The sequence below is a fragment of the Lissotriton vulgaris genome, chromosome 8, assembly GCF_964263255.1.
Source record: "Lissotriton vulgaris chromosome 8, aLisVul1.2, whole genome shotgun sequence".
Classification (NCBI taxonomy): domain Eukaryota; kingdom Metazoa; phylum Chordata; class Amphibia; order Caudata; family Salamandridae; genus Lissotriton; species Lissotriton vulgaris.
In genome coordinates this window covers 117,674,509-117,688,913 of record NC_141696.1, presented here as the reverse complement: position 1 = coordinate 117,688,913, position 14,405 = coordinate 117,674,509, and the positions used below count along the sequence as shown (strand labels likewise).

General features: G+C 41.9%; 1 protein-coding gene across 1 annotated transcript in view; it reads right to left on the bottom strand.

The window, feature by feature from the left end:
• Nucleotides 1-14,405, bottom strand: part of ATG16L2 (autophagy related 16 like 2) — a 579,847-nt gene that overhangs the window by 205,176 nt on the left and 360,266 nt on the right. The window contains exon 13 of the mRNA XM_086933798.1: nt 5,505-5,576. Coding sequence (XP_086789924.1) covers nt 5,505-5,576 — 72 coding nt within the window. The remainder of the gene's footprint in view (nt 1-5,504; nt 5,577-14,405) is intronic.

Below are 14,405 nucleotides of genomic sequence, written 5' to 3'. Positions count from 1 at the left end.
CGCAGGCTGTGGGCCTCCCAGCCCTCCACAAAATCCTCGCCTACAGATTGCATCCCTTGCCGCTCAATGAACTATACCACCCGGAAAATGCAGGCATAGGAGTTCGGCATTGCAGACTCTGCAATTACAAACGAGAGTCACTGGCCCACTTACTGTTTTGCTGCCCCGCTCTACGCGCTCCCCGCACCCTCTACCTTAGGCCCATTCTTAGGGACGCTGGGACACGCACAGCCAAGGAAGCAATTCATTACCTATATACCCTGAGCGTAGTAAAACAGATGGCCTCATTCGGAAAATTTATACATCAAGCCCGGCTGGAGTTGATAGCCGCAAAGGCCACGCAGGAATAGAGACCTTGCCATTGGACCCCCGGTGGCCCTTAAAGGCATTTGACCGCGTGTGCCCGTATGAACTTTGGGAACTTCTTATAAACGCTTGTCATGAAAAATGCTGTGGTTTTTCGCCCTTATGAACTTTGGGAACTTTTTTAACAAATGCCTGCTTACAGAAATTTTGTGGCTTTTTTTTTAACTTTCGTAATTTTATACCTGGTCGAATGTAATGGTTTTAAGTAACCACACAATAAAGATTCATTCATTCATTCACCTGCTCTCAGGAAAGCAAGGGTGGGGGGACGTTCCTTTAAACGCTTGGCGCCCCAGCTATGGAATACCCTTCCTCTGTCACTCCGCTGTACTTTGAACCTGCTGGCCTTCAGAAAGGGTCTGAAGACGTGGCTTTATGGACAGTAATTTGCTTGCCCTTTCTCTCCTTTTTGCCTGCCCTCGGTAGTCTGTTATGGGTTAGAAAGTGCTGGGACACTCCTCGGAGTAGCCGAGCGCTATACAAGACACCCATTAACATTTACAAAGCTTACAATGAAATATGAAAATTTTCACATATTGAAGCAGTGTCACGTCTACGGGAAATTGACCAAGCAAATTTAGAAAAGTTCTTGCTGTTGTTGACAATAGTATTAACACACTGTATTCCCGCATTTACACATTGGATAAATTGGTAAGATACCATGGGATTATTTAAATGCGTCTGCTTTCTTTTTACCATTTAACCTGTCAAACAGCAGCTTATGTCCATGAAAGATGCAATTTACACTCTTCTACACATAGAAAAAATAGACCCTTTGCCTTTCTCTGTGGCAGAGACTGACTCTGCTGTCTGGCTCCTCCACGGAGTTCTATCTTTACCTTTCTCTTTGTTTCAATTCGGCTCCTGTATGAAACATTACCTGCTAGGCCACTTTGAACCTCTGGGTTGCGCAATTTTGCATGAAATTTGGTCTTTGCCTTTCATATACAGATGTATGCGGGATGATACCGAAGTATACCTTATGGGGGAGGACTGTGATTCTACAGTAGGTTATTCCCGTTTCTAAAAACATAAAGTTGCACAGGGCTTGTCATGTGTCCGCCCTGAACCTTGCTTGTGTTTTAAAAAGTATTCCAGTTACTGCAATAACACCCACATTCACTCTGCTTACTAATGGTAGTTATCTTATTTTAAATAATCAAGAATGCTACAGTTTTCTTGCTGGAATACCATACATTGTAACGGTTTCACATCGCGTTATTTGCTGTAAAAATGAGCTTTTTCCTCCCCCACGTGGAAAGCTCCATAGCTCAATTTGGCCTTCCATACCAAATTTGAAAACAGATTTCAACAAGTTGAGCAGACCAAAAGTTTTTTTATTCCAACATGAAGTCCCCCGTACTTCCGCGCGCAAGACCTTCAATCTGCAGATGGCGAGCACCGTGAGCGAAATTCAAACTCTTTTGAACACTAACCTCCTACTACATTTTGGGGAGCTAATACATCACATATTTAATGCATCTGATACTGAAGGCCTTGCACATTTTTTTTAAAGCTGTCAGCACTGGCCTTGTGACTTCTTTTCAGACTATATTTGGTGTAATACCTGCATTAATTCATTCTATCTTTTCCAGAGTCTTTGGAGGATTACCTTAAATACATGCATTAGCTACTGAAATCCTGCTTCTACTGTGTCTGCTGCGCAATGGCTACTCATCTAGTAGTGCTGCACAGACCGGGCCGGCTGCAACTGCTCCGTGACCGTATGCATGGATGCTTAGGTACATTGCCACTGGCAACTCTCAGTGTATTTAATGGGCTGGTCTTCCGCTTTGCGTTCTTCATTTGCCTGCAACCAGTATTTTCATGCTTCAGATGTCCGTTCACATGGGCATTGGATTTATGCCTCTCCAATAAGTCATGTCCAGACACGGATTTCAACCAGCCAATGGGTTCCTTAGTGGCTCATGAGCAGAACTGTTCTGGGATTAGCCTTATGGCAAGTGCGGCTGCACTTGGAGTCTTGGCTCATTGGGATATCTGTGAGGCTACACAGAATCTCCTACTTCAAAGTTACATCGAATATCAAGTAAGTTATCCGGCAATGCTCATGGGGGCACCCGACTATGAGGAACACACGTGTTCATTCAGTTTGCTGAATTAGATGCCATCTATTTTTTCTTCTGACGATAATGATGTCTCTGTAGAGGGTGTTGCATTCTTTTGCTCATATACTGTGATGGATTAACCTCGCTAATGTAATCACGGAGGATCTTACATTTCTGCTGTTTCCCTTCAAGACATTTTTTTCTCTCCCTTCTATTCACTCTTCTTTATTTTTATTTTTTTTACAAATGAAGGAGCTTTTGAACTCTGCTCGTACTAATTTAAACTCTGTTTACGTCTTATGTCTACATACTATGGACTTAACAGAGGTAGGGTGTAGTATGGATGGTGGGTACATTGTCACGTTAACATGAGCTTCGCTGCCATTAGGCTGCTTTTGAACACAACACTACATGGCTTTATTTTGCAAGACTTTCTTTGTGCCTTTTTTCACATGAGAACTGTCTGCTTTTCGCTTTCTCTGCTATGCTCTGAGGTTTAGTCTGCACACGATGTACAAGGTCGATCAACAATGCCCCTAGTTATTCTATGCTGGTCAGTACCTCACACCAACAGGTAACATGACACACAGCTGCACTACTGAAAATTGTATGCTTTAATATTGCAAGCTAAGCATGTTGTGCAGGCACTTGGAGAGAAACCTTTCCAGAGAGAAGAGCTGGGCTTGTCCTGAGATGTAAACCTTTCATCTAGGCCTTGAGGTATGGGGTCTGCTGACAAAGCCCAGAGGTCTTCTTTTTTTATAATGAACTATATCTTAGCACGGGGAGGGTGGTTAGCACTGTAGCCCTTTTCCACTGTCTTTAGAAAATTATATCCTTGTTGTATTCTATGGAATTGTAACAATGCTGACTATATTGTTTTTATGCATTTTGCTGCTAGTAATGGCATGTGTACTGTACCATAGAGCACGTTAGTTAAAATAAACATTTTAAACTATACCGTGACTCTGATTACTCTTATTGTGGACAAGTATGAGTAAACGAGCGAAAGAGTTGTCTTGTTCCTGCGATTCTTGAAAGAGTCAGGAGTGTCGTGTTCTGGGTTGTCTAATCATTGTTAGCTTCGCTGTTAGTCGGAGAACGAATGAGACACTATTGCTATTCTGTTTTGGGGATTTTGGGCACTGAGCGGATAGCTTGGTACACCACTATCTACAGAGGTCCTGGTTTCCTGCGCATAGTTCTGTATATGTGCAGAGTCCCTGCAACAACCTGGCATCATCAGAGCCACAAGCTCTGATGACTCTGTGACAGCCGGTAGTAATCATATACACTGCACATGCTTTACATGTGCATTCACAGGGTATCAGTTTAAACAAATATCTTTAATTGACCTTTTCCTTGCTGCTGCTGTGCTGCTCATTCGGGTGGATCTGCAGAGAGGACACAACAAAGGTTTGGAGAAATGGCCCTGTAGAAGAGACTACCTGTGCCTCATGTTCCATCTCAGGTACGCTGGGTTCCCAGTGCCCTGAATTCAGGGCCAGTACCCCAAATTCTAGGTGTCCAGCTTCCACCAATATAATTCCAGTATCACCATTGTCAAGATGTGGCTTTCCCTTGCACAGCACTGCGTTTCCACTTTAGAAAGGGGTCAGAAAAGAATCATCTCACCCCTTTTATAACTTTGCTTATAGCTGACCCCTTCAGTGGTGGCTTTCTGCTGTGTGACCGTTTCCAGGCTGCAACTGAATTTAATTACTTCTGGCTGTATTCCGTTTGCTGCCAGATGACTTTATTTGCCTGCTGGGAAATATTATTTTATTTTGCAGTGAATATGGTCAGTTGGTAATGAGGTTCCAAGTCTTCAATATATGTGTGAGATACTCATTAGAGGAGAGCACAGATTTAAGACGAGTATTGTTACCGGGTGTAGAGTTCAACATATGGCAGCAAATGACTAGCTGAAATATGCTGCAACTTGTCATTAAATCAGTTTTCATTACTTTGCACTTCATGGCTTGTCATACAAAAATGACTCTTAAAAATAAATGTGGCTTATGTCTCTTACATATGCAGTATTTATTTTGAGTAAGTCAATTAAAATGTCTATTTACCTCGTAATAGTAAATTCTCTTTCTGTGCATTACTTTTCACAATCTACTTTTTAGTAAGATGGACTCAGCCTGGTCGATCTATGATTTTTACGTACCAAACTAAACCTATTTGCTGAATGTCTCTCCAGAGAAAAGTAGGTGAACAACCACAACTCACAGGTTTGTGGTAATTCACATACCCTTTGCAGATAGTTTGCTGCCCTTCAAACAATCACACGTTTTACACCCGTCAAAGGCAGAAGTAGGAGTTTCCAGGATGGCCGTGGAGAGGCAACATTATAATATGTATTGGAGATATAGGACAAGGGGTTCCTCCATTATGAAGCGTTCCCAGTGGAGGTACAAAGTTACCTGTGAAAATACACGTGGGTCAATTTTTGGTACCCTTAAAATTACAACTGTTAGAAGGTATGAGTGGAGCCATCATGGAAAACTACAACAGTCACAGGTTTAGAAGTGCTCTAGAAATTATTTGAGAATGCTACAAAAGCTGTGGGTTTGTGCTAAAAGCAGACAAAATCCTACAGGAGTGAATGTTAGTTTGTTTGTCTACCGCATGTGAATTGGCAGAACGTTCCTAATTTTTGTGCGGACAGTCCTCTTAGGCGATGACTCTCAGTGGTTGTTGCCTCATTTTACCTTCCAAGACACAACAGTCTTGAAAGCACAATTAAAGAAACACAACGCATCCAATATGCCACAAGTCCATCTTCATATTGTACTATTGTTGTTTGGTTTCGCTGATCATTTCTCACAAATATACAAATGCTTCAGTCAAATACTCTGGGTGATGCTTCCAACAAGGGAGTTCGTACCATGTACTGCTTCTATATCAGCATGCTCAAGTCAAAAATAAATATATAAATGATCGTTGTCATATTTATAGTGTACAGGTTTGCTGTCAGAAATCTCGGTTCGCATATCATCAACCAGCAAGAACAATGTCTACCTCCTGACTCACTTCAACAAAAACAAAATGAATGACACTTACCTTGGGAAGACTATGGTTTATGTTCCACAGATGTGCTGCGTTTCCATAGGAAGCAGCTATAATGTGTTGCCCCTAAAGGAAGGGAAAGATTATTCACTTAAGTTTAGTTAAGTTTTGATACTTGTGGAAAAGCAGCTTATTGTAAAAGGTTCCCGCCTAAAAATCAGTACTTGTAAATACTGCGTTGCAAACTTGAATTGCTGCAGAGTATAAATAACAATTCTGACGCTCATGTACAGAGTTGATCTGCTGACCTTCAGAGGACAGCGCTTAAAAAGAACATATGAAAAGCCCAGACCATTTTGATGCAGAAAACGAGAGAATACAAATTTCAAGACGCTCCAATAAAATGTTAAAAAAACCAATAAGACTGCATAGTATCAGTGGCATGCAAAGTAATTTAGTAAGAACGTAAAAAAGTAAACTACCAGAAAAGAGAGTACCTTCATATTCTATGAGGAACACAAACGATTGTGGTATAAATGTGAAAGTAAACACCCTGCATGCTGAAACCTTCTGGTAAAGTGAAGATTGTAGATTTTCCTCTTTAATTCAATTTTGTAAAGTTGTTTTTTTACAGGATTAAACACTTATGAAAAAACTTTTCATGAACTTTAATGAAAAAATACCATTATGAAGAAACCACAAAAATGAAAAATAGAAATAATACAGATTTTTTAAGTTAGTATCCCATAAATACATATACCAAAAAAATACCATTAAGCATTTTTATTATTAAGGTTTCAGTAAAAATCTAATGAAACATGTAAGCTAAGGATGTTTAAAGGGTGAGATTTACTTGTAAGGGCATGATTATAGTCGCTGGTGGTATTTACAAGGACCATGGGTGCTGGATCCACTTTAGATTTTCAGGAGTCCACTGACTATGCAATTGAGTTTAATTGCAAATAATTATATGTAAATGCGTTGTATGATGAACTCCTGTACATCTGCAATGGAGCTGTACTTCATGGATCTTCACTAAACAGGTACAGGTTTAGGGTTACGTATAAGGCGAGGAATTAGAATTACAGAAAGGTTTTGCATTTGGGTTAGAGCTTGTTAAAAATGAATCGTCTTTAGAAAGGAATACATTCTAGGAGTTTTGTTATTATGATCCAACTACTATTAAGTAAATACTATGGGGTGTATAAGGATGGCGTGTGGTTCGCCACCGCTCTACCCGTGGTGGCTATCTGCACGCCAAAACACCCTGCCGTTCGGCCTTTTATCCCCACCACATTAGCAGGGTATGGGGTACCGCGGCGGATACCTTCATACTAGGATGGTGGCGGTTTCATGCCTTTCCATGGAGACTCTGCCATGGAAAGGCATGCAGAGTTCTCTTTGGGGGCCTGTTCCGGGCCAATGGGGGTGGGGGGCTGCACTTGGGGGTACCCATGGTTTCCCCCAACATTGGCATGCACAAGGTGGCAGGTACTGCGCAGTGCCGGTCACGTTGTGCATGCCAATGCACAACATGCATATATTGCATTGTGGCGGGTGCTGCTCACAGCACCGCCCGCCACAATGCAATATATGTGGGATGCCACCGTGGCAGTGGCATCCTAATTGCCTGTGCGGGACCAATGGGCGGACTTCCTAATAGACCCCTGAGTGTTTGAAGATTCTTTTAAGTGGGTTCTTCATTAAGGTATTTCTTGATGAAGCATATATTGAAATCACTCTATCTCCAAATATCTAATCCTTGGTAATATCTTCAAGGAAGTACAGTCTTCTGAAATGAATGAACTGATGTTATGTAGCCAGATTATCATTATAGTCCTTATTTTAGGCTACAGTACCAATGGGTTATGAAATGTCCATTACACTCCCAGAGTATTCTCTCTATGTTTACCACTTCTCCATTGACCTGCTAAAAATCAGTATGAAAAATAAACCATATAACAGCTCACGCTCCTATAATTAAAAAAGAAGATGCCGCACTCACAGGTGATTTCATCCAAGGTTTATTTCAACAAAAAGCGGGACGGGTTTCCGCTCACGCCTTCTTCGACCACTTTGTGGTCGATTAGGATGGCGGACGGACTTGCGTCCGCCATTAAAGTGTAGACGCCATTTGTAGGGGAATACATTTTTTCTCCAAACCTTGATTAAACTAGAACAGTATTCTATTTATGAGTATGACATCAACCACTTTCATCTAATGTCAAGAAAATTCCATGGTTTACTATTATCATATTTTTCATCACAGCAGTGGTGTATTCAAGAATCCCGCTCTAAATTAGCTTGCTCTATACAAAACACTCCCAATGATTTATGTCAAAAAATTCATACATCTTGACGATATTGTGACACTACATTTATGTTACTGTTTTAGTGATTAAGCTCTGGATAAGCATTACCATTCCATGGTTTAAACTTAAAAAGAGACCTAAATTTATAAAAGTTATTAAATCAAGCATTTCGGTGCATCAGAAGCAGATAAGTTGACATTACATGATAATTAACATTCAAAGGAGATACTTCAACCCACGTAAATGGCCAGTTCTTCTTCAGTATTTAAGCCTCCTGGAGTCCTAGTCTGAAGATCAATTATGTATCTAGACTCGAGTGTTTGTAGGTGGAGCTCTCTATTTCCTCCCCTTTTGTTCAGGAACATGGTCAATACAGAAAAACCGTAAAAGGTTTCTGTTACTGGAATGCAATTGGGCACAGTGCCTAGCGATAGGATATGTTTGATCTTTCTTGTCTATGGCTCTGGCATGTTCAAGAACGCGTTTTTTTGTAGGGTGAATTGTGCTCCCTATATACATTAAGTTGCAGGGGCACAGCAGAGCGTACCCAGAATGGGGTATTGCATGTGAGAAATGTATTTATCTTTCTCGGTCTATCCGATCCCGGTACTCTGTAGGATAGTGTTTTACTACCGTATCTACATGCCTTGCACTTAAAGCAAGGAAAAAATCCAGTCAGTTCATTATACATGGATTCCTTCTACTGTGGTCTAAGTGACTTTGGGTCAAGCTGTCTGTCTTCGGTCGAATACTAAAAAATCTAACTCTTGTGCCAGGCTGAGGTTTGCCCCGCTGGCTTTGTTTCTTATTCTCCAGCTTCCACCCTCCTCTGAATCAGTTCAACTTTCTACAGTTGAGCTGAGGTCGGATGCTGAGCCAGAGTCTACTCCTTCCACCATAGTTAGTCGTTCCTGTGTTTGTTGGATGGGTTTATTCGTTCTTTGTTTCCTGATTGTGTCGTATTTCCTGGCAAAGGTGAAGATTTTGCTGCATTCATAGTCTGTTTTATCGTGGGCAAATTTAAATACTTTTCTCGCCTTGATCGTTTCTCGTGTTTCTTTAGGCGGGCATTGATTTCTTCTCTGCCTTTGGAAATTGCCTCTTTTTGCTCAAATGCATTGAGTTCTTGATTGATGTGCTCTATTCCCTTTAGGGTATTCGCACAGTCTATTTCTGCATATTTTATAAGGATGATAACCAGGTTAGATTCCGCCAACTCCTTGAGCATGTCTGGGTTCGGGCTATCGAAACTCGGGCCAGCATGATCCTTAAGCCCTGTGGCACGCGACCCACATCCCAGTATTTTTGTAGACATTTTTCTTTCCACTATATATATATATATATATATATATATATATATATATTATATATATATGCACACATATTCCCACCTTGAACAAAAATGATTATTTAAACATTTTCAAAACCTTTTTAAATGCACTCCCTAAACACAGCTCATTGACGGAGACACAATTTCTTTACGTTAAGCATAAAAGAGCTTCACCCTGTAACACATTGATAACCACCTAAAAGTTTACGAGGTTCCCATGTACTAATGCACTGGTGTACTTTTCTTTTTACATATGTTCAGTTTTAATTTTCTAGTTAACATTGTGTAAATATATTTAAATAATATTTCTGTGTGATCAGCACTATCTGATTGATACAGAAATAACACACAAATTGCTACTCAAAAAATTGCATATACCTTGCCAATGCCACATGAAATAAATAATTAAACAACAGGGGGTGGTGATGGACAGAGTTTCTGAATTAAGCAGAATACTCTCACCCAGTCAACAGATCAGGGCTTAATCCAACACCGTGAGTCCCTAGCTCATTGCACCATCAGGATTCAAGCAAGCCGGGCCGAAGACGGCTGAAATGCCAGAAACCGGTCCCCGGTAGCTTGTTTCCTTCCCAGTAAAAGAATTGGCTTGGTAGTTTGGTTTGCCCTGTTCCCATGATACACTGGGCCAGGGACAGACTAATTTGCATATAGCCAGGTTCTGAGCTGGGATGGTGCAGTGAGCTAAAAAACGGTGTTGGATTAAGCCCTGATCTCTTGACTGGGTGAGAGTATTCTGCTTAATTCAGAAACTCTGTCCATCACCACCCCCTGTTGTTTAATTATTTTGTCCACCATAAGCGTGGAAGGGTATACTCAGACGTGAGTCCCTAGCTCATTGCACCATCAGGATTCAAGCAAGCCGGGCCGAAGACGGCTGAAATGCCAGAAACCGGTCCCCGGTAGCTTGTTTCCTTCCCAGTAAAAGAATTGGCTTGGTAGTTTGGTTTGCCCTGTTCCCATGATACACTGGGCCAGGGACAGACTAATTTGCATATAGCCAGGTTCTGAGCTGGGATGGTGCAGTGAGCTAAAAAACGGTGTTGGATTGAGCCCTGATCTCTTGACTGGGTGAGAGTATTCTGCTTAATTCAGAAACTCTGTCCATCACCACCCCCTGTTGTTTAATTACATGAAATAAATAGGCATGACGACCAGAGCAGTAAATATTAGGATTATGGAACATCGCAGCAAAATACGCTTGAGAAAATCCAGTACCAAGAGGAGTGCCCACATTTTTCCTGTAGGCCACTCTCCTGATGACATAAGATGGACTATATTAGAGGCCTACCAACACTTGAGCAAGGACACAATGTTTTCGAAGGAACAAAACTGGATTTTCCAGCTTTACACACACATTATTGGACTCGATGATATCCCATGGGCTGAATTGAACAACCAACACATCCCTTTCGGAGGCCACACCGCACATATGATGATCAAACAGTAATATGTATTGGGCACCTTTGCCCCTCATTAACTCAGCTCCTGGCCCATGACGGAAACTTTGTATATTAGATAGGAACCACACTACATGCACCTGCGATATTGTTGATAATTGCAATATACAGACCTTAGTGTAGCCTGGAGCTTTGCTCAGTAAGAAACCCTATGAGTGTCTTTTAGGCATTCCTTGTTCTCTGACCCTTCACAAATACATTACAGCCCCTTCACTAAGTGGCAATTTTATCTTTATGCCCAACTGTCATCATTAGTCACTATGTGACCGCTGTCTACTATGTGGTTGGTGTTCTCTTTCTCGATATGAGCTCTATGCTTCACAACATAGTACAGTTGACCTTTGCATATAGCAGAGGATGGCGTGACACTTCCATCATTCCAATAAAAAAATGTAATATCACATTAATTTCCATGCGCTCATTACCTGCCTTTAAATCAATTTGCACAAGCATGACTACGTTAAGAAGCTACTTTTGCTCCCAACATGGCACCCTCGATTTTCCAAGTATCACACAGTTTGGTCAAGAAAGGTAGCCGGGGTCACAGTTCGCTTGTTTTGGAACCACAACTGACAATTGATAAACTAACTATACATTCAGTACCAGTACATTAGGTTTGGAGATAGTTATGCATTTGTCTGTATATTAGAGATTCTTCTTACACACACGCAGACACGCACGCAAACGTACATACGTGCATACCCTTTTATTTCCTCAGGTGAAGAACTTGCAAACATAGTCAATAAACAATTTTATCCAGTTCGACAGGAAACGGCCTGACTACATTTAAAGCAACAGGTGCCTCAGTATCATCCTCCTCAAATGCTACTTACTCACTTGTATAGACCCCAGGAGGATGAAAGTCAGAGTCAGAGCATGCGGCCTGATTCCACATACATTTCCAAGCCATGCACATTACCCGGCCTGATGTGCAATCAGATGGTCAGAAAACCTCTGAGGCTATAATAACCAAGCACGTCTGAGAGATGGTAAGTATGGAGACCACCTATGACCCTCCACTTACCCTCTCACCCTTGTCATATACCCCTCCCAAAGTCTGACAGAGCAAAGTGTTCCAAGGTCGAGGGACCCCTGAACCCGTTTTGTGACCCTCCCCCACCACCCCTGTTTTACGTGATACATTCCGCTCACTTTAACTTATTATAAAGACTTGCAATTTACACAAAGCAGGTCCGATGTAAGTCTTAACGAAACATAAAAAACACAATCAAAATAGTATCAGCGCTCTCAGTACGGGGGTGTGGATAATTTGTTATGCTTTAAAAGTAATATATTTTATTTATTGCCTACTGACGAGATCATACAACAAGCAAGGAGCATGATCTGGTCAAGACAGTCGTTGAGAGGAGAAGGCCACCTTGGAGACCCGTGTGTGCCCAAGCCCTGACTGAATACCAGGAGTATCGCACCCGCCCCTCCAACCTGTGGGAAGGATCCTTGCAAATGTACAGGCATAGGAGGAGCATTGAGAACTCCCAATGGCAGCTGCCTCGCCAGGACCGCATGTGAAGAACTCGAGAACATCCAAACACTTCCCCTCCAAGGCTGTTTGGGAAGAAATTGCAGACAGCCACTGCAACTTTAGTGTCTGCAAATGGGGCGTGTTCGGAGACTCCAGTTGTGTACATCCTGCTGGTACGAGTAATACTGATTTAAGGGCCAGACAGCCCCAGTGCAACTTGCCTTCTGTGTAGGGTTTTGGCCCTGAAACACTTTTGACTTTAATATTAGTCAGAGTGGGACTCCTGAGACTCGGAATACTAATGGGGCTTAACCTGAATGTTGCCTATAGTAAATGGGGAATAACTATTACTCGTAGCAAGAGGAGGGTGGAATGCAGGAACCTGCCTGTTAAAACACTAGAGCCCTGACTTCAGGGGCTTGTGTATTGTTTTAGTGAATGCTTTATTTTACTTTGTGTTTGCATATGAAAAAAAAAATCATAAACACAAGCATTTTACTGGACCACCATTTATTGTTGGTGCTGGAGAGATCGAGTTTTGTCCAGTGGCAGTTTCCAAACATGATAAATTTGCACAGGGGGGTTAATATGCCTGCTGTAAAGAACATGTACAAAGCAAACAACTATACTATATTGTATGCAACTAGCTCAGTAGTTTACTGCTTTTGTCACAGAGATTGTTTTCCAGTTCCTGAGATACAACCCTAATATCGCACATTGGGCTATTAACTGAGATCAAAAAAGCTGCATGGCATAAGTTAGAACATTGCCCCCCCCACGCACCCCCCCCAGTCTTTCATTATCTTAATGTTTTTAAAAAGGGGAACATTTCGGGAAATTCTTATCAGTAAAGCCAATCACGGTGGTAGGTTTTAAATCCCAAGTTTGTACAACTACAGACCAAACACTCTTAAAACATCCTGTCTACTAGTATCTGTGATTCCTACACATTGTAGTATTCACGGTCCAATGTAAGATTTCCTATGGACTGAAACACATGATTCCTTAGCTCTGTATAATGTGTGTATGGGTGTGTGTGTAATGCAAAGTGCTCTGACACAATATAGTGGTATCAGAAAGCGCTATGTGACAAATGAAATGCACTTGAAACAGGAGCTATAGAGAGTTGAGAGACACTAGTGGAGTGTGGTAGTGAGGAAATTTGTAGAGGTGGTGGTTTTGGGGGGCACCAATAAAGATAGTCGCACTGGGCGCTACCAGCGCTAAAGCCGGCCCTGCTTGACCCCCGTGTTTGTGCTCAGTAGCTCCTGCTTCCCTCGTGGCCGTCTGAACGGGGTTCTGACAAAGGCTTTAAGGAAAAACAACTTCAAATAAATATCACCAAGCTCTTCCTTATTCGCAAGGTCCGCAATCACCTCAGAAGCTAACACCTCTTAACACCTCTTAAGAATGAACACAGCTAAAAATGTGACTGAATTCATCGACATCTTTCTGCATAAACGCAGCTGTGGGCCTACGCGAACACAAAAATACCTTTTCTCTGACTGCATTGGCTATGATTAATAAGTGCTGCCATGAATTCACTAGACATAGTCGCTGAACGAGCGCAAGCGATGCCGGCTACTGACATTTCTCAGTCTGGCCAGGCAACGTCTTCAAGACTCACCAACGCACTTCAACGTTAAGAGCACGATCAGGTACTTCCGGGTCAGCAACATGAATGACGGAGAACGGTCTGCAACTAATGTACGCTGTCTGAACTAGGCAAACATCTAATTTCGATGCATTCTTTATCAATATTGTAGCAGAACTCAAATCCTTTATTTTATGAAGTTTATGAAATTCAGGCAACACCAATGCTATAATATAGCTGACACTAGCACGCAGAAGAAGAGCTTCTTTCAAACAGCGGTCGTAAAGTGCATAAAGAAAAAAGCGTGCACGGGGGGAGTGGAGGGGGCCTGCGCGATTCACTTGCGGGAGCCAGCGGCTGGTGCCAAGATAATTGATAACATATGGCGCCAGCCGCTCGTTCCCGCAAGTGAATAGCCACACGTGCACGTTTTTGGCTGAAAAGCCAAAGCGATTACCACAGGTCTCTTTTGCCTATGTACTAAAGGTCTCTTTTGCCTTATGCAGCGCATGCGCTGCATAAGCGAGACCTTAATAGAATAAAAGTCTACATTAGATTTATCCTATTTTACTGTGGGAGACTAACAGAACCCTGTATAATAGCTCGATCGGACAATAATTCCATTATTTCCCTGCCAAAGTAGCCAAAGAAAGTTTGTTGTAAGTCGTAGCACTATAATAATGTTGTGTTTAGTCAACGTAATTGAAGCGGTATCTGACAAGGATCATGTTATAATTTCATTTGTAATTTCCAGCATG